This window comes from Raphanus sativus, chromosome 8, assembly GCF_000801105.2.
Source record: "Raphanus sativus cultivar WK10039 chromosome 8, ASM80110v3, whole genome shotgun sequence".
NCBI lineage: Eukaryota > Viridiplantae > Streptophyta > Magnoliopsida > Brassicales > Brassicaceae > Raphanus > Raphanus sativus.
Genome location: NC_079518.1, coordinates 10451207 through 10470248, shown reverse-complemented (window position 1 = coordinate 10470248; position 19042 = coordinate 10451207). Strand labels below are relative to the sequence as shown.

General features: G+C 35.1%; 4 protein-coding genes across 4 annotated transcripts; 3 read left to right on the top strand and 1 right to left on the bottom strand.

Moving 5' to 3' along the window:
• Positions 1–3305: 3305 nt before the first annotated feature.
• On the top strand, positions 3306–6809 carry LOC108830153 (probable disease resistance protein At4g33300). Its single transcript, XM_018603753.2, has 5 exons — positions 3306–4073; positions 4480–4862; positions 4956–5311; positions 5494–5699; positions 5791–6809. Exons 1-5 carry the CDS (start codon positions 3389–3391, stop codon positions 6624–6626), a joined length of 2466 nt encoding a protein of 821 aa, XP_018459255.1. The 5' UTR covers positions 3306–3388; the 3' UTR covers positions 6627–6809.
• Positions 6810–6989: 180 nt separating this feature from the next.
• LOC108833086 (cell division cycle 20.2, cofactor of APC complex) lies at positions 6990–9140 on the top strand. The gene is made up of 5 exons (XM_018606535.2): positions 6990–7329; positions 7423–7704; positions 7788–8057; positions 8153–8734; positions 8844–9140. Exons 1-5 carry the CDS (start codon positions 7234–7236, stop codon positions 8985–8987), a joined length of 1374 nt encoding a protein of 457 aa, XP_018462037.1. The 5' UTR covers positions 6990–7233; the 3' UTR covers positions 8988–9140.
• Positions 9141–9571: 431 nt separating this feature from the next.
• On the top strand, positions 9572–10988 carry LOC108830142 (eukaryotic translation initiation factor 3 subunit K). The gene is made up of 6 exons (XM_018603743.2): positions 9572–9843; positions 9948–10061; positions 10135–10185; positions 10270–10336; positions 10481–10563; positions 10691–10988. Exons 1-6 carry the CDS (start codon positions 9679–9681, stop codon positions 10883–10885), a joined length of 675 nt encoding a protein of 224 aa, XP_018459245.2. The 5' UTR covers positions 9572–9678; the 3' UTR covers positions 10886–10988.
• Positions 10989–11430: 442 nt separating this feature from the next.
• On the bottom strand, positions 11431–17958 carry LOC108833084 (probable pectinesterase/pectinesterase inhibitor 44). Its single transcript, XM_018606534.2, has 5 exons — positions 17572–17958; positions 14286–14414; positions 13176–13646; positions 12768–13091; positions 11431–11992 (listed from the first exon to the last, which is right to left on the bottom strand). Exons 1-5 carry the CDS (start codon positions 17852–17854, stop codon positions 11619–11621), a joined length of 1581 nt encoding a protein of 526 aa, XP_018462036.1. The 5' UTR covers positions 17855–17958; the 3' UTR covers positions 11431–11618.
• Positions 17959–19042: the final 1084 nt, after the last annotated feature.

Below are 19042 nucleotides of genomic sequence, written 5' to 3'. Positions count from 1 at the left end.
TTCTAACAAGAGGTTAACACATCTTTCATTCGTATTATATATTTCACTCTAAAATAGAATAGAAACTGGAATAATAAACAAAAAATAAAAAATTATCTTATTTATTAGAAAATCATGTTGTGAACAAATATACTAATGAACTCCGAAGAAAACAAAAGAGCAAAACTTATCAGGGCAAATAACTATTTAGAATTTATTATTACTATATGAATAAATAATTTTAGAATTCTTAGATCCGTATTTATAACAGTTTCAAAATTCAATTTTTTTCTATAAAATTTTCTAAACCGAAAACATACCGTACCGACCAACGTATATTAAGCTTTTACTAGTACAGAGAAATTTATACATCGATATGCAACAATCACTTTTTTTATAAGACATCTTTAAATTTTACTGTAATATAAAAAAAATTGTTCATTAATTTATTTTCTATTTTATTTTAGAATAAAATATAGAATAAGATCGGAGATTCTTTTTAACGAAAACAAAGATATGGACAGTGAACAAGGAAGAATCTGATGCGAAACAAATCAAATACATGTTGAGATTTGAGTGATCTAAGTTTTTCACATCTATTATATTAAAAGAGAAGTTACAACCTTGATTTATGTGTGATTTTTTTAAAAATGGACCCTCATTAAAAATAGACTCTTAATAATATATCATTCTAATATACGAATCAACTCATATAAATCAGATTTGGTTAACAAACACATATTTCAATCTTTAATAAATTATTCATATTGGATTTTAGTAAAGCATGTTTGCCACCTGCCAATAGAAATCATAATTTTCTTAGAGAACTTGATCAAGATAGCAAAATTTAAAATGCAATAATGGCGGTTCACTAGCAACGAAAGTTCAACCTATCCAAACCATCAAAACAACAATGAAATCAATTCAATGCATAGTGACATTAAGATGATTAATTAAAGAAATAAAATTATAATTTAGAACCACAGCAGGCTAATAAAATTGTCACGAACTTTCATCAATCATATACGTTTTCTACTAATGAAAAGTAGTTTATATAGAGGAAGGAAGTAACATCTGAAAACAAGATTTTTTGGAAAAAAATACAAATGCTGGTTCAGTTACCAGAATAAAAATAAATTTCCCTGCGAGACCAAAGCAACGATTTTTGCTGTCAAAACACATGAGTCTGACTTTTGAATTCATCTCTAAATATAGGAAATATACAGCTGATACATGGATTGAGACTTGGGATCTGACAGCAGATCAATACAAAATGAAAATTTCACCAATAAATCCCTAAATATTATATCATCTCAATTTTTAACATAAGAAAAAAATAATTAATTAACTAACTTTGAATGTAAAATCGACAGATGAAGAAGATATATGTTGTTCAAAAAAAAAAAGAAGATATATAGAACAACCGTTTGATAGACAGAGAAGATTCTGAGTTTTTGATTAGCTATTGAAGTTTATAAACTTCTTTCAGTGAGTATTAAACAACAGAGAAGATGATGGATTTTTTTATCACCGACAAAGGACTTTCCACTAGGTAAAAAGTGGTTGGCTTTTCCCGGAAAAATTAGTTAAGGTCCAAATCTGTTAATCAATTAAATGGGTTATGTTTATATAGTCTGCTTCATAACCTATAAAAGATTTTTTATAGTAACAACAAATTTAAATCTGCAATATTTTTAAAAACTAATATTAGATATTGAAATGTTGTAAGTAAATGATTTTATGACTTTATCAAAAAACTAAAAATATATTGGGCCACTTTATATGTTCAGAAATATTTTAAAGAAAATTTAATTGTTAAATATAAAATCTTGCTCAAGTACAAATTTCAGGTACATCCATTATTTAACTTATTTAGAAACGTAAAACGGTTGTGTGAGACATTGTCAAATAAAAGTTTCTACATATTGTATACACACTATAAAAATAATAAACAATTCATATACCCATAAAAATTATCTACAATTCATGTACCCGTAATTTTATAATTATGTATCAAATAACAGACCAAATAATTGAAACTTGATCAGTGACATTTTATATAATCAAAACAAAAGACTTATCCGATCTATTTATAGATAAAACAACAAAAATAGTATCCGCGCTTTTTAAAGAATAATTGACCCATATGTATATTTTTAAAAATACTTAACCCATATGTATACTATTTAAATATTTCAATCTTAACTTTAAAAATTATATAGTTCACTGAAAAATGTTTAGTTAAATTCTTTATAAGTTTGTACACAGAGCTTTAAGTTTAATTTTTGTTAACTTTCTTATTTTGATAAATGTTATATTATCTTTGGATATGATAATATTTTAATATTTAAATTCTATTTCTATTTATTTATTCAATAATGAAATACTAATCCAACAAACATAAAAATATATAAGAAAAAATAAACACATGTGAAAGTTTGAAATAATCTATGTGATGGAGAACAAGTATACTCTAATACTACTATATTTGAACAACCTTAAATATACTCGATAATATAAATCTATGAATCTAAAAGTTTAATTTGTTAAAAACTTTCAAAATTTGTGAAATATTACAATATCATTGGAGGTGACAATAAAACAATATTTTACCGATCTTTATATATTTACAAGTTAAATACTGAAATAATGATCCAAAAATATAGAAGAAGATACAAATAAATGTGAAAGTTTGAAACAATATATCCAATAAAAATAAATAAATAGAAAAATTATTTTGTTTTAAAAAGTGATAGACACACCTCATCTATTATGTTAATATATACCAATTTAGAATTAAAAACAAAATATTTATATAAAAATAAATGAAAACAAACATCCCCACAATCGCTGCGCGGATCGAGATCTAGTGGCAATTAAGGCAGAGCATCAAATTCTTTATTTTTTTTTGGAGAAAAGAGCATAAAATTCTCCCTTTAAAGCCAGTTTTAAAAAAAATAATCTTCCTTTAATATAATGGTTTAATATCATCCAAATACGTAGTTCCGGGCCCGCTTTTAGATACCACCAAGTCTGCGAGGTCTTTTTCTTTATAATTTTCTAAATAACTATCATATACCTCCTAGTATTTTATTGTTTTATGCAGACTTCATCTAAAAGAGACTTTATCAACAAGCAAACAAATATATAAACGGTACCCACTCTCTATATCTGACTGGACTACACGATGTGATCTGTGTGAACAGAACATAATTTGTGTGGAAAAGTACCATTAATAAGATTTTTTTTCAAAAGCGTGTTACTCTTCCTTTCTTTATAACAATGATGCTTTTCACTTTGTCACTATTATCTTTGCAAAATTTCCACGAAATTTCTAGTGGGATCCTCCATTTATATCCTTAAAACTACTACTCTCTCTCTCTCAAAACTTCATTGACTTCATTGTACAATGGCCATCACAGATTTTTTCGCCGGCGAAATAGCGACTGAGCTACTGAGACAGCTCTTTACGATATCAGCCAAAGCATGGAAATACAAAAGCATCGCTGATAGGCTCATCGACATGATCGAGGACATCCAGCCGACCATCAAGGAGATTCAGTACAGCGGCGTTGAGCTTCCTCCGCACCGTCAGGCTCAGATCGGTATGCTCTCTACCACCTTAGAGAAAGGCAAGAAACTGACCGAGAAAGTGTTGAGCGCCCGCCGCTGGAACGTGTACAGACAGTTGACTTTAGCGAGGAAGATGGAGAAGCTAGAGAAGGATATCTCAAACTTTCTCAAGAATCAGATATTGACTCACATCCTCGCGGACGTTCATCTCCTCAGGGCTAACTCCGATGTGAGGTTTGATCGGGTTGATAGGAGCCTTGAGATGATGACTGAGCACTTGGGGTCGATGAAGATCGGTGGAGGAGGGATGATAAGGGAAGCCATGAAGATAGCAGAGGCGACGATGGAGATTGAGATGGGGGATGACTCGGAGAAGTTTGGTGTTGGGTTGGAGATTGGGAAGAGGAAGGTGAAGAAGATGATGTTCAGCGGTGAGGGAGGGCTTATTGGGATCAGTGGGATGGGTGGTGTTGGCAAAACGACTCTTGCTAGAGAGCTTGAACGGGACGTTGAAGTCCAGGGTAAGTCTTGTTCTCTTGTCCTGTCTCTAATTATGTTATGTACTTATGTCCATCATCACCAGATCAACAACTACCTTATTAGTATGATGTTGTCCGGTTGGAGTCTAATATCTTATGGATTTGTTGTTTGGAAGGTTTTTTTTTCAAGGAATCCTCGTACTAATTAGAGTTACACGATCTATTTATATACTAGACATATTTCGTCTAATATTTTGATGTCCGGGTTTTTTTGAATGTTTTTTCCAAAAGTCTTCGTACTAATCAGAGTTAGACAATCTATTTATATACTAAATATACTTTGTCTAATATTCCGATGTACGATGTGGAAATTAAATTGCTTATTTATGAACATGTTGTAATGATTGAATTGAGTTTCTGACACTGTTTTTGTTTTTGTTTATGTCAGGTCATTTTGAGAACAGGGTTATGTTTCTGACTGTATCCCAATCTCCCATGCTCGAGGAGCTGAGAGCACATATATGGGCGTTTGTGTCTGGTTATGAAGGTGTAAGCCCTGTTCCAAACTGGAATCTACAGTACGAGGGTGGTGTTAAAACACAGAAGCTGGTGATTCTTGATGATGTTTGGACAAGAGAAGCGTTGGACAGCTTGACGTTTAACATCCCTGGTTGCACAACACTTGTGGTCTCACGGTCCAAACTCACAGAGCCTAAAGCTACTTATGATGTGGAAGTACTAAGGGAAAATGAAGCGCTTTCTCTCTTCTGTCTCTGTGCATTTGGTCAGAAAACTGTCCCTCCTGGTTTCGACAAAAGCATGGTCGAGCAGGTAATAATAATAATGGTTTTTTTTTTATTTCCCTTCAACTGATTCATGCCTAGTATGATGTATATATTCAACAATGCTTTTGGATTCTCACAGGTTGCTGGTGAGTGTAAAGGTCTACCTTTGGCTCTCAAAGTCACAGGAGCTTCACTTAAAAAACAATCTGAAATGTATTGGAAGGGGGCATTGCAGAGGTTACAGAAAGGTGAACCTGCGGATGAAACTCATGAGACTAGATTACTTCATCACATGGAAGCTAGTCTAGAAAATCTTGACTCCACAACCAGAGAGTGTTTCTTGGATCTTGGTGCATTCCCTGAAGACAGGAAGATTCCTGTTGATGTTCTAATCAACATGTGGATTGAGATACATGATCTTGAGGAGGCCATTGCTTTTGCCACTCTTGTTGATTTGTCACACAAGAATCTCCTTACTCTTGTGAAAGATCCACGGTAAGGATTGGATCACTATCACTTATAGCTCTTTACTTTTATATGATTCAAAGCTATTATACATATGTTGCGTGACTGCCAAATTTTCGAATTTAGTTTTTAGATTAAGATATAAAAATGTTTATGGCCTCCTAAATTTCAGATCCAGCTTTGTGTACTAATCACTGTTTATTTATTTACAGGCTTGGATCTTCATATGCAAGCTATTATGATGTGTTTGTAACACAACATGATGTCCTGAGAGACTTGGCTCTTCATTTAAGCAACAAAGGGAAAGTAAACATAAGGGAGAGACTGCTGATGCCTAAAAGAGAGCCATCTCTTCCAAGAGAATGGGGAAGGAACAGTGATAAGCCATACAAAGCTCAAATAGTATCTATTCATACTGGTAAGAGACTGTTTTTTTTTTCAAGTGAAACTTTTATATCACACACACAAGGATGGTAATGTTGAATTGGAGTTTATGTTTCTGTTTGCAGGTGATATGGATGAGATGGATTGGTCTGAATTTGACATGGACTTCCCTAAGGCAGAGATACTAATTCTGAACTTCTCTTCAGACAAGTATGTTCTGCCTCCTTTCATCACAAAGATGAAACGGCTTAGGGTCTTAGTGATCATCAACAACGGCATGTCCCCTGCTGTTCTCCACGACTTTTCGATTTTCGCCAACTTGTCCAGCCTAAGGAGTCTCTGGCTCGAGAGAGTTCACGTCCCTGAGCTCTCCAACACAACCATCCCCTTGAGAAAGCTCCGCAAGATGTCTTTGATCCTCTGCAAGATCAACAACAGTTTCGATCAGACAGGAGTTGACATCTCCACCCTCTTCCCAAAGTTAGCCGATCTGACGATAGATCACTGCGATGATCTCGTCTCTCTACCTCCCAGCATCTGCGGTATGACCTCTCTCAGCTCCTTGAGCATAACAAACTGTCCACGCCTCAGCGAGTTGCCCAAGAACCTAAGTAAGCTGCAAGCTCTTGAGATTCTGAGGCTGTACGCTTGTCTCGAGCTAAAGGCACTGCCTGTGGAGATCTGTGAGCTTCCTCAGCTTAAGTACCTAGACATCTCGCAGTGTGTTAACCTGAGCTGTCTTCCGGAGGAGATAGGAAAGCTAAAGACGCTTGAGAAGATAGACATGAGGGAATGTTTTTTCTCTGATAGACTTAGTTCTGCTGTTTCTTTAGAGTCTCTGCGACATGTGATTTGCGATAAGGACGTTGCGTTTATATGGGAGGAAGTGGAGAAGGCTGTGCCAGGGTTGAAGATTGAAGCTGCTGAGAAATGTTTCAGCTTAGATTGGCTCAACGAGTAAAGATCATAAACCCACAGAGGAGGCCTTGTATCAATTGTAAATAGTTTGAGCGATTAGTGAGTGTTAGGCTTCTCTTCTTTGTTAATTAATATCATGCTTTGTAGTAAAGATCTCTCTGTACAGTTTCTCTACCAACCCAAGTCTTATGTGTTGGTTTAATTAAACCGAATCGAATCTCTCTTATGTTTTGGTTCGGTTACTGTAGAACAATACGAGTTAGTATTCATCATCATAACCGAATGGTTTTGGTTTGGTTTACTAAGATTTGAGAAACGCGTATTATAAAATTATCAACGGCTCTCTAAAAAAAATATAGCCGTTAGCGACTTTCCGATTAGAGATTTGGGGACAGCCGAAACCCTAAATCGCATCCACTGCTTAATACTGAAAACTATAAATTCACCCCCAAAGTCCACACCTTTCTCCATCAATCCAATCTGCTCTCATCTCCCATCATCAATCCACGAACGATTCTTCGCTCTATCTGCTCTATTTGATTAGTCTTTAATCTAGTTTCATTAGTTTGTTCAAATCCGTTTCGTATATCATCACTACCGTGCTTTCTGCTTCTTTGTGTTGTTTTCTCTCTGTGTGTTTTGTTTTAATAATGGATGCAGGTATGAACACATCTTCCCACTTGAAGGCTCAAGCTCGTTGCCCTCTTCAAGATCACTTCCTTCCCAGGAAAAACTCCAAGGAAAATGTGAGTTAGGGTTTCTAATTCCGAATTAGGGTTTCTAATTGTGAATTAGGGTTTCTAATCAGTGATATTGATTTGCTTGTGTGTTTTCACCAGCTTGACAGGTTCATACCCAACAGATCAGCCATGGATTTCGACTACGCTCACTACGCACTTACCGAAGGAAGGAACATTAAAGATCAAGAAACCGCGGTAAGCTCACCATCCAGAGAGGCCTACAGGAAGCAACTCGCTGAGACGATGAATCTGAACCGCACGCGGATTCTCGCATTCAGAAACAAACCTCAACCTCCAGCTGAGTTGCTTCCCACCGACCACTCTGCTTCTCTTCACCAACAACAACCTAAATCCGTAAAGCCTCGTAGACACATTCCTCAGGTAATGTATTAAGAGACAAAACATTTACACATCTACTTGTTCTTGTTGTATTGATATGTTTTGTTATGTTGTAAATGACACAGACTTCTGAGAGGACGCTGGATGCACCTGACATTGTGGATGACTTCTACCTTAATTTGCTTGATTGGGGTAGTGCTAATGTTTTGGCTATTGCGTTGGGACACACTGTTTATCTATGGGACGCTTCTAGTGGCTCCACCTCTGAGCTTGTGACCGTTGATGAAGAGAAAGGACCTGTCACGAGTATCAACTGGGCACCTGATGGTCGTCATGTTGCAGTTGGTCTCAACAACTCCGAAGTGCAGCTCTGGGATTCCGCATCCAACCGTCAAGTAATTACAAAAAAAAAAAACTCTTCTGTTCAGACATAATGTGTTGTGTTACTTAATTAAACCTTATGTGTTGTTACTTTTTTTTTCTTCTGCAGCTGAGAACATTGAAGGGTTGCCATCAGTCAAGAGTAGGATCCTTGGCGTGGAACAATCACATTCTCACAACGGGAGGGATGGATGGACAGATCGTCAACAACGACGTACGGATCAGATCACACGTTGTGGAGACTTACAGTGGTCACACTCAAGAGGTCTGTGGGCTCAAGTGGTCAGGATCCGGACAGCAGCTAGCGAGCGGTGGCAACGACAACGTTGTACACATATGGGATCGTTCAGTGGCCTCCTCGAACTCCACCTCGCAGTGGCTTCACAGGCTTGAGGAACATACGTCTGCGGTTAAGGCCCTCGCCTGGTGCCCTTTCCAAGCGAATCTGCTAGCGACTGGTGGCGGTGGAGGAGATAGGACGATTAAGTTCTGGAACACTCACACGGGGGCTTGTTTGAATTCGGTGGACACTGGCTCCCAAGTTTGTTCCTTGCTGTGGAGCAAGAATGAGAGAGAGTTGCTTAGCTCACACGGGTTTACGCAGAATCAGCTTACGTTGTGGAAGTATCCTTCTATGGTCAAAGTGGCTGAGCTCAATGGCCATACATCAAGAGTTCTATATATGGCCCAGGTGAATAGAATAGAACAACTCATATCAATTTTCTGTTTTATAGTTTTGAGTTTTCTGAAAGTCTTGAGTTCTGAAACTTGTGTTTTTTTATCTGTGTGTTTTTCTACAGAGTCCAGATGGTTGTACCGTAGCGTCAGCAGCAGGAGACGAGACACTGAGGTTTTGGAATGTGTTTGGAGTGCCAGAGACTGCCAAGAAAGCTGCTCCTAAAGCTGCACATGAGCCATTCTCTCGTGTGAATCGTATTCGTTGAAGAAACTGTGAACCAACAAGGGAAAGCTTACTGATTTAGTACATAAAAGAAACTAGTGTATTCTTATTACTTTTTTAGATTTCATTTTTCATGAAATGTATTGACAAGTGCACACTGTATTGTATATACCATTTTCCATTTTCAACACTCTTATTCATCATCCTCAACAAGTTAGTTACTTGTACGGTTCACATAATCCACCAGGTTCCCAAACTTTGAAAGTGTAACTGTATCTTAGTATACTATGAGGGGTTATATTATATGGCTTACAAGTTAAAGAGTCTGATGATGTGTTTCAGTGTTTAAACGTAGACTTGATCACTAAAGCAAAAAAGATTGTCTCAGATCTCTCATTAAGTGAAACAAGTCTAAGACTATATATAGCTTTGCCTTTTACTTAACGGGTTAAGTGTTAACCACCGTTTTAACTTTCTGTTTAGTCCCTTATTCAAAGTTGAAGAATATTTGTTATTTACCAAACAAACCTTATATATAGTTTCCATTATCCTACAGTAGGATTCCTACTATAACCCGAAAGTTTAATAACTACCCCTGACAAAACGGCGCCGTTCTCCCCTTTAAACCCTAGGGATCCATCCATCTCTGAGCCGCCGCGAATCACCTCTGCACACACTCCTCAGTAATAATCTACCGAAAGCACGAAAAGACAAAGACAGAAACGGGAAAAGAGATGGAGTCCCCAAAAGAACAGAGCTCATACACCGTCGAGCAGCTCGTCGCCGTGAATCCCTTCAACCCAGAGATCTTACCTGATCTCGAAAACTACGTCAACGAGCAGGTTACATCGCAGACGTATAGTCTTGATGCAAATCTATGCTTGCTTCGACTCTACCAGGTACTCTTTCTCTCTCTCTCATTTTTTCATTACCATTGATTACCCTGTCTGAAAGATTTTTATTGTCTATCCTATTGTTAAACTGCTGTCTCTTTTTTGTGTAGTTTGAGCCAGAGCGCATGAACACTCATGTTGTGGCTCGTATTTTGATCAAGGCTCTTATGGCTATGCCATCTCCTGACTTCAGCCTTTGCCTCTTCTTGATTCCTGAGAGAGTGGTAATCTTCTGAAGATTCGTGAGTGTCAAGCTTACTTTGTTCTAATCGTGTGTGTGTGTGTGTTTTTTTTCAGCAAATGGAGGAGCAGTTCAAGTCACTCATTGTTCTCTCACACTACCTTGAGGTATGTTTATGCAAACATCAATCTTAGTTTTCTAGACTTGAGATCCTGATTTGAGTATTTGGAATACTTGTTTTGGTTTTGTAGACTGGGAGGTTCCAGCAGTTCTGGGATGAAGCTGCCAAGAACCGTCACATTCTCGAGACTGTTCCAGGTATACATCAATTTTCTGGAACTAGATTAGTTACTTCTGAATGTACCAGTCGTCTAGTACATAAGCAGGGTCCTTATGGTTACGGTGTCTATTCATTTTATGATTTGTGTGTAACATGTCTTACATGCAAGAGTTTGAATGCAGGTTTTGAACAAGCTATCCAAGCGTATGCAACTCACCTTCTTAGCTTAAGCTACCAAAAGCTTCCAAGATCTGTGCTTGCTGAGGTATGATGTTATGAAATCTTAACACATGACCTTCTTGTAGCTAAAGTCACCAACCTGTAGAACTTTGGATCTAAAGTCTCTCACTTTGTATAATTTTACTCATTAGTTATATGATTATTTGTCACAGGCTGTTAACATGGATGGTGCATCCCTAGACAAGTTCATTGAGCACCAACTGAAGAACAGTGGATGGATTGTTGAGAAAGAAAATGGAAGTATCGTCTTACCACAGAACGAGTTTAATCATCCTGAGCTTAAGAAAAACACAAGCGAGAATGTTCCCTTGGAGCACATCGCCCGCATCTTCCCCATCCTTGGTTAAACCCATTTTTTATGAGAACTCTGCAAATTTTCATTTGTCTGTTTTTCTTGTAATGCAACATTTTGAAACGCTGTAATGTGATTTTCTTCGTCCTCTTGCAATATTGTGGAGAGTTTCTTCAGAATCAAGTAAACCAAGACTTTTCCATAAGTAGATTGATAGATTAGAGTATTGGGATGCCATAGTTTTATATATAGGGAGGGCTCTTTGAGCTACAAGGTGTTGGTAACAACTAACAAGTCATGAATCATTCTTTGCAAGGCATTACACAATATTCGGTTAGCGAATATATATTCTAGCAATAGCTTCTTCTAGGCCCTAGTTTTGTCTTTTTGGAACGGTCTTTGTGTAATGCCAGTTTATGTTCCTGAAGTGGCATATAGCTTTTGCATCAGAAGTTATATAAGCAATGTGCAATTATACATAGTACAATGCTTCTCTCTTTAGTTTTTCATTACCTTTGTTTTTTACCTTTGAACACACTCCATAAATATTATATATTTTAATTCTTGGATTTTTTTTTTCTTTCTTATTTACGCCTTGAGTTATAGTATGATCGATTCTTCTTAAACTGATGACCTGATCCTGATGGTCCAATAGTACATTTATGTTGTAACAATATTTGCCAAAACCACTTTGCAAACTTAAAACAACAGTATAAGAAAACACAACAAAAGTAAAAACTGAAAACTGAAAACAAAAAAGAAGGATCCACACTGTAACAGAGCCATACTTAGATGTCCAAGCCAGCAGTGAACTTTACCCCCGTAGAAGGCAGCCAAAGATCTCCTTTAATAAACTGAGAAACGGTGAAATTGTTAGCCTGGTCCGAGCTGTTAAGCACGTGGTAACCAGGCCATTTGACTCGGCTGCCGAGTCCTGAACCAGGCCCGTAGTTCAAGAACTCTCCATAGAAGAGTGTGTTCAAAGCAAAATCCGCGTTCCACTCAAGCCATCCTTCGGGTCTCACAACGCTGCTCATATTATTCCTCATGAAAATTGTCCTTGAATATTCCTTCCATGGCCTCCCTAGATACGTGCTTGTCGTGTTTAGGTATGGAACTAAGTCTGCGTCCGCCGAAATGTTGCTGAATTGGATAGAGAATCCTGAATGTGAGGAAAAAGGTCCAAGCGAGAATCATTACATTGTACAGTACATTCATTGATTGGGTTTTTATTCAAGGCTTTAATTAATGAGAACAGTTGCTTTCGTGGTACATAGTTTCTCGGAGTTTCTCGGGAGAATTTCAATTTTACAATTAATTTGATATTATTTTTCATATTTACATTTAGTGATAACTTTTCTTATAAATTCTTTAATTTTGTGATTAAAAAAAACTAAATAAACATTCATAAATTATTTATAAATGTCTAATAATGATTTATAAAAATTTATAAACTCAACCATATTTTCTAAATATTAAACCTTAAACAATAGGTGACAAAAAAAATCTTAAACAATAATCACTAAACCTTAATCTCAAATGCTATGCTATTGTCGATTGAATGTACGTATTTTTGAAAAGTTCTAGTTAATTAGAAGTATTTCAAATATTTTCTATAGTTTCTGTGATGACAAGAACTATTTTTATAAATGTTGTGAGGGACAAAATATAGGGAAACCACAAGCTCTACCAGAACTAGATGTTCCTTATCATATGTCAAAATCCTCGTTAGTATGTTTTGGACTTAAACCTTCGCAAATTTGTTTATGGGAAGCTCTCAAAAAAAACTTTTATATATTAAGTAGAATTGGATCTACTTAAGACATTATTGTTTAATATTTTGAAGTGAAACTTGGATTTTCAATTTATTTAAATAATTAATGATATAACTATATTCCAAAGATTAAGAACCATTAAAAAGTGGCTAAGAAGAGTACCTGAGGGTTGGTTGGGATCTTTCCGGCCTTGTGCAGTGATGGTATTCTTTTGGTTAGGGAGTCCTCTCCTAGCCAAAATGTGACAGTTTTGAAACACAACGGTCCCATCCCCAAATATAAAATCTACAGTTCCAGTGATGGTGCACTCGCGGTAGAACTGACGCATGGTGTGTGTGTAGAGTGTATCTTGAAATCCTCTCATGGCACATCTGTAGAACACAGAGAGGTCTGAGTCCGACCTTAGGGCTACGGCTTGATGCTTCTCTGGCCCCGCTGTGTTCTGGAAGGTTATATCTCTTGCTAAAAATCCCTTTCCGCTTACAGCTAAAAATATGTATAAGTTAGGACAAAATTGATAAAACATGAATATTAACGACCGAAACTCATATAAAACGTATTTAATCATACCGAATGTAGCGGACCGGAAAGTAGTCCAACCGTCAATGAAGTTGCGATTACCGGAAATAACGGTCACATCAATGCCGTCACCTAACATAACGAGGTTCCATTTCTTCTTCTTGATCTCAACGTTTTCCAAGTATAAACCCTTTTTAATGTATATGACGAAACGTTGCGAGCTGTACTCAGGAGCTGCCTTAATGGCGTCCATTATCTTTGTGAAGTTGCCTGTCCCGTCCAGTGCTACACTTACGTCGTAACTTACACCGTTTGTTTCAAGGAGTTTCCGGTCGCTGGGTCTGATCCATTCTGGGAAACTAGGGCTTTCGTCGTCGTCCTCGGTGTTTCTGAGTGCCCGACCTGGTGGAGCCTTTGGTCCTTTACCAATGGGGCCAGGTTTGGAAATGGGTTTGGGTTTCTGATCGGTTTGAACTAGTGGTAACAGCTCCCTAAGCATAGAATATAGTTGATCGAGACTGCCTGAAATGCCAGAAGTAGAAGTATAAACATTCTTGGGCACATGTATAAAAACTGAACCGAATAATCGAAACTTAACCATAATTTTATCAATCTGAAACCAAATATACATATATATATATATATATATATATATATTTTTTTTTTTGGAACACTAAACCAAATATATACTTAGCATACTGCATAACAAACCTAGTTTTATACAATACTCAAAGTGCAACTCGAATGCAAGTTTATGAAATAAATCTTATGTTTATTTTCTTATATTTTTCAAAATATTCACCGGTTAAAATAAAATAAATTTGATATCATGAACACAAACATTTCTTAAAAAATTATTCCACATTAAAATAGTGGAATAAGTGGAATGGTAATCTCATTCCACTAAATTCCACTAATAGTTATTTTTCATTTAATTTTTAATTACTAATTACAGCCTCAAATTACACCGTACTACTTAAAATTATGTAGTTACTATATTGTTATCCAAAACCAAACCAAACATAATATCAGACCTAGTTTTATACTCTGGATCGAATGTGCATGTTTAAAAATTAATTACCGCATCATTATATTAAGTTTACTTTTCATGACACACACAAATACTGTAATAGTATACATAAAAGGAAAAAGATTAATCACCAGCGATTAGAGATTTGACGAGACCAGATGTACCGTCCAAGCCTTCCTTGCAAGTGTCTTGGTTGGAGAGAGCAGCACTCAGCCATGTCTGTGTGTCTGATCTCACGTTCCCTGTTCCGTTGCCCTTACCTGTTGGTCCCACTCCAAATTCATCACTTGTCTTCCTCTTTAATTAGTACTACTGCTCGTAATATTATTCTTATTTTTCAACACTATCATTTTCATTGGCACTTATATTTATTGTGCCATTTTAAAGATGTTGAATCCACGTTCTCGGTCCCTACTGCGCACATGCCATTTACTAGATCGTATATAAGTTATGTCCTGACGTAACATCATCGTCGTCACTTGACATATATGTTTACAAATAAAATTTATATATTATCCTAAAGGTGTGAGATACTGAGATGGACACTTCTAAAATTTTATTGACTAACAGATTCAATTGAATGACATTTTTTTCCAACCGCAATAACCATTATTTCAAAGAAAACATAATTTTTGGTTACTAAGAATTATTTGGTATAAATATTTTTAACATTAAAATATTTTTTTACTTTATAATTTACTTTAAACCTGCAGATAGAGTATATATAGTGGCAAACTTAAAACAAAAATGCAGATGATCAAGAATTTAGTTTTAAGACCACCATCTATTATTAATCCTCCCCTCTCTCAAACTAAACCCCAAGATTTTTTTGTGCTAGCTGTGTTTTGCTAATAAAACTCAAAAGGTTATCTCACTTTTTTGTGGGTTTGTTATTATATATATAAAACATGACATATATATATATGAATACATTTCAAACAAATTTAGGCTATCAGATTATAATTGAGGACTAAATGGTTTCTATTACAACTGAATCAACAAAACCGAATAAGAAAACGGGGAATATGATGTAGAAATTAATATTCTTTGTTGAGATGCAAAGTTTGAATTAGTTGAATACTCCTAGTAGGCCTGGGCATAAAATCCGGAACCCAAAATTCGAACCGAACCCGAACCGAAAAACCTGATCCGTTATTCGACCTGAAATGTAAAAATACCCTAACGGGTCTTGTAGGATGGTATAAAAAATATTCAAATCCGAAGTGTTATTAACCTAACTCGAATGGATAACCCGAAAAAATCCGAAACTAATAGTTAATATAAATATTTTAAAATATATATATAAGTATTTTAGTTATTAAATTTAATATTTGTGGTAATATGATATATAATAATAAATATTAACAATATTAAAATATTTTAAATAGACAATTAATTATAAATAAGTAATTTATAATTTGTTCATTGGAATAACAAATCTACTCTCTATAATATAATGTATATTGTTTACAAATAATGTTTGTTTTCATATTTGATTTAACATTTTATTGTTATTTTAGCAATTTTATGTGTGATAGATTAGTTTTTATTAATTTAGTTGTTTTTCTTTATGTTTTTCTTTAAGTTTTTGTTTTTTTACTTTGGTTATATCCAAACCGAACCGATATAACCCGAACCCGAATGATATATGGTTACTTTATGAGTTTTAGGACACAATATAATTTTTAACCTAATCCGAAATGTTATTATCCGAACCCGATCCGTACTAATAAAATTTTACTATGAGACTTAGGAACGTAAACCCGAAAACCCGAAAATCCGAAAGTTCCGATCCGAACGCTAACGGGTATCCGAACGCCCAGGCCTAACTCCTAGTACAAGAGTGGTGGTCAAAGAACCACCTAATAACCGTATCGCAATCAATTCCGTGCCGGATTTCAAATTTAATGCAGCAAGTCCGAAACTATTTTTTCATTGTTTTAAAAAACTTTCTAACTTCGTATGTGAATAAAATGACTTTCTAAGGTGCCGACTGGTTTTCCCGCTACCACCCGCAAACGCAGCTTTTGCGGTTTATAGCGGTTGTTGGCGTTTCGAAACAATCACAGAAAACGCTACAAATCGCTTCAAACCGCTCCGAACCTCTTAAAATCAAAAGCTGGTTCCAGCTAGCGTTTGCGGTTGCGGGCGGTTGCGGGAGGGTAAATTTTTTTTCTTTAAAAACAGAATAAATAAAAATAATACTAAAAATATCCAATAAAAATTTTCAATTGAAATAATAGAAATTGTAAAATGTATTCATATTATATTTCAATTTATATTATAAAATTCAAAACTAAAATATTTTCTATAAATTTTTAAAATTGAATAATATGATTTTATAAATATAAATTTTATATTTATCATATTATTATGATTTTTAATATTTTTATAATTACATAAAATGTAAGTATTGTTAAATTATTATTTAACAGATGTTGCGTTTTGTAGTTTACCAGTCATAAGAGTCCCGCAAACGCAACAATTTCTAACAGCTATACCAGTCGTACAAATCTCTAAAAAACGTTTAAAACCGCAACCACCCGCACCCGCAAACTCCCGCAACCGCAACCGCTGCGGTTACACCAGTCAGGCCCTAAGTTACTATATTACCTTGAGCCAAGTATAGTTACTATATTGCCATTTAATAACACTATGGATGATCATATTCTATTGGAGACTGAGTCGTGGAGAATCTTACTAGATAAAGTCTCACTTCTAAACCAGTCTACTTGTACATGTGTGTTGTTTCACAAGAACATTTAATCATTGCTATTTTATACACGTTTGTAATCAAAAAGACTAAAATTCTATTACGATCGCGTACGTCACATGACTCACGTTAACATCAGTTATTTTTCTCTCCTTTGCCTATCTTGTGTAATGGTGAAAATATTGTTAATCACGTATTTTGGGCGTTTTTACTTGTCTAACAGATGGTCTTTAGATGCCTACGAATAATGCTCTAAACTTTCAAAATTTCTGATTAATATGTATAAATAATAAAACTACTATATACTGTATTGGTCAATTTCACGACGGTTGGATCATTCAAAAATCGTTCTTCTAATCGGTTAACTGTAAAACCAACTACTTCAGGTAATAAAAAAGAAGAAGAAAAGTTCAGGTAATCTTTCTAAAGCATAGCAAGCAGCTATAAGCGACAAAGGTCATGTTAGATCCATTTTTCTTCTAAAGTGACAATAATCATATCTATTATCCATTTCTTTGAAAAAAAAAATTGTCGGTTGATCCAATTTGTATACTACGTTTTGGGTTTTATAGAAAACAGTTTGTATTTTCCATAATTGGAGTTTAAAATAATTTGTGCATTTAAAGTTTATAACACGGTAAGGGGGTGCTTAAACTAGCTAGGGTACAGATATCTGTTGTTAATAAGGGTTTTAAGATACGTACCATGTGGATTCTCCGAAGCAGAGGCAGACCAGATCAGCTCATCTGAAGAAACATCGAGCAGATCTATACAATCCGAAACCGCATTTTGCAGCCGACGATCCCCACTGAAATCCGCAAACTGAGACAAAATCGAACTCATTTGTCTTATTACTTCCACGATCGTGTTAATGGAGCTCACAAACTCACTTGCGGGAACTTTCAAGTAATCGTATGTCATACTCTCTTCTGATGACACACACAAACACAGCATCAAGAAGATTAAGAAACCCTTCCACCATGACATTTTCCTCTACTCTTTTTTTTTCTGTTAAACGATGCTTTAACTTATAACAATAATGAATAAAATGATTAGATGAAAGAAAGGATATTGGGTGGTTTTGATGACATTGGAACTCTTCTGAGTTAGTGGAACCTATAAAAGAAGGAACGCATTAAATTCGACCTACCTGTATGTCTACTTCTATACAGTCAAGTCTACGTAAATCTTTAATTGGGACTTAACTAAATCATCCCCAACAAACATAACTCGTTCTTTCATCGTTGATATTTCTTTTATTTTCAATTGTATTTATGAGATCTCTTAATTATAGCTCAACCGTCCCACACATCCATTATGTTCTGTCGTTCTCAGACTCGGTCGTATAGTAGCATGAATCTGTTTTAATATATCCACCGTCGTGATAGAATCATATATTACATCCGTTATATTTGAGTTATGTTTTTTTTACTAATTTATACATACTACTAGTACTTTTTAATATATATATATATATATATATTAATCATTTTAACAATGAACAAATTACTCATTCAATTCATTGTGTAGGTTAAACAGAAAAATAATATTATTGTATTGAGAAAGTAAAACATCAATAATATCATTACATGAAACAAAATCTTCTAGTTTATATCATTTAATGCAAAGGAGAAATCAAGTAAATGTAGTCATTTATATAAGTATAGTAATATTGACTTGGGATATAGTTGTCCCATAAATATGAACAAAATCACAAAACACTAATCTGAGACTTGAAAAATTAACCTAAAGGTCAATAAAGTTGCAATAAATACTACTATAATATAAAGTTTTTTACAGAAATAAAAAATTTAAATATTTACATGAAATTTGGCGCTTATATCAAATGTTTTATGAGCTTAAACCCATCGCCGACTCTAGCTAGCACGGTACTACCACTCTATCATTGCCAAATTTGATTTTTCCACAATATTTCGATGCGTGTCTTCTCGTGTATCATTTATTACGTAAGAAGAAAATACGCTGTGCTTATTATTGCTGAATGAATTAATATGTACGAATACGACAAATGCTATCTGAGTTTGTCATTTCATGGGGATATTCAGTACAAATGTTGTATGAGTGGCCTAGCTAGACGCAGTGGCTAGATGGATGGTAAAGATAGACCACAGAATGTCAGAATCCCTTAGACAGGTCCTAATAAGTTTACCTAGC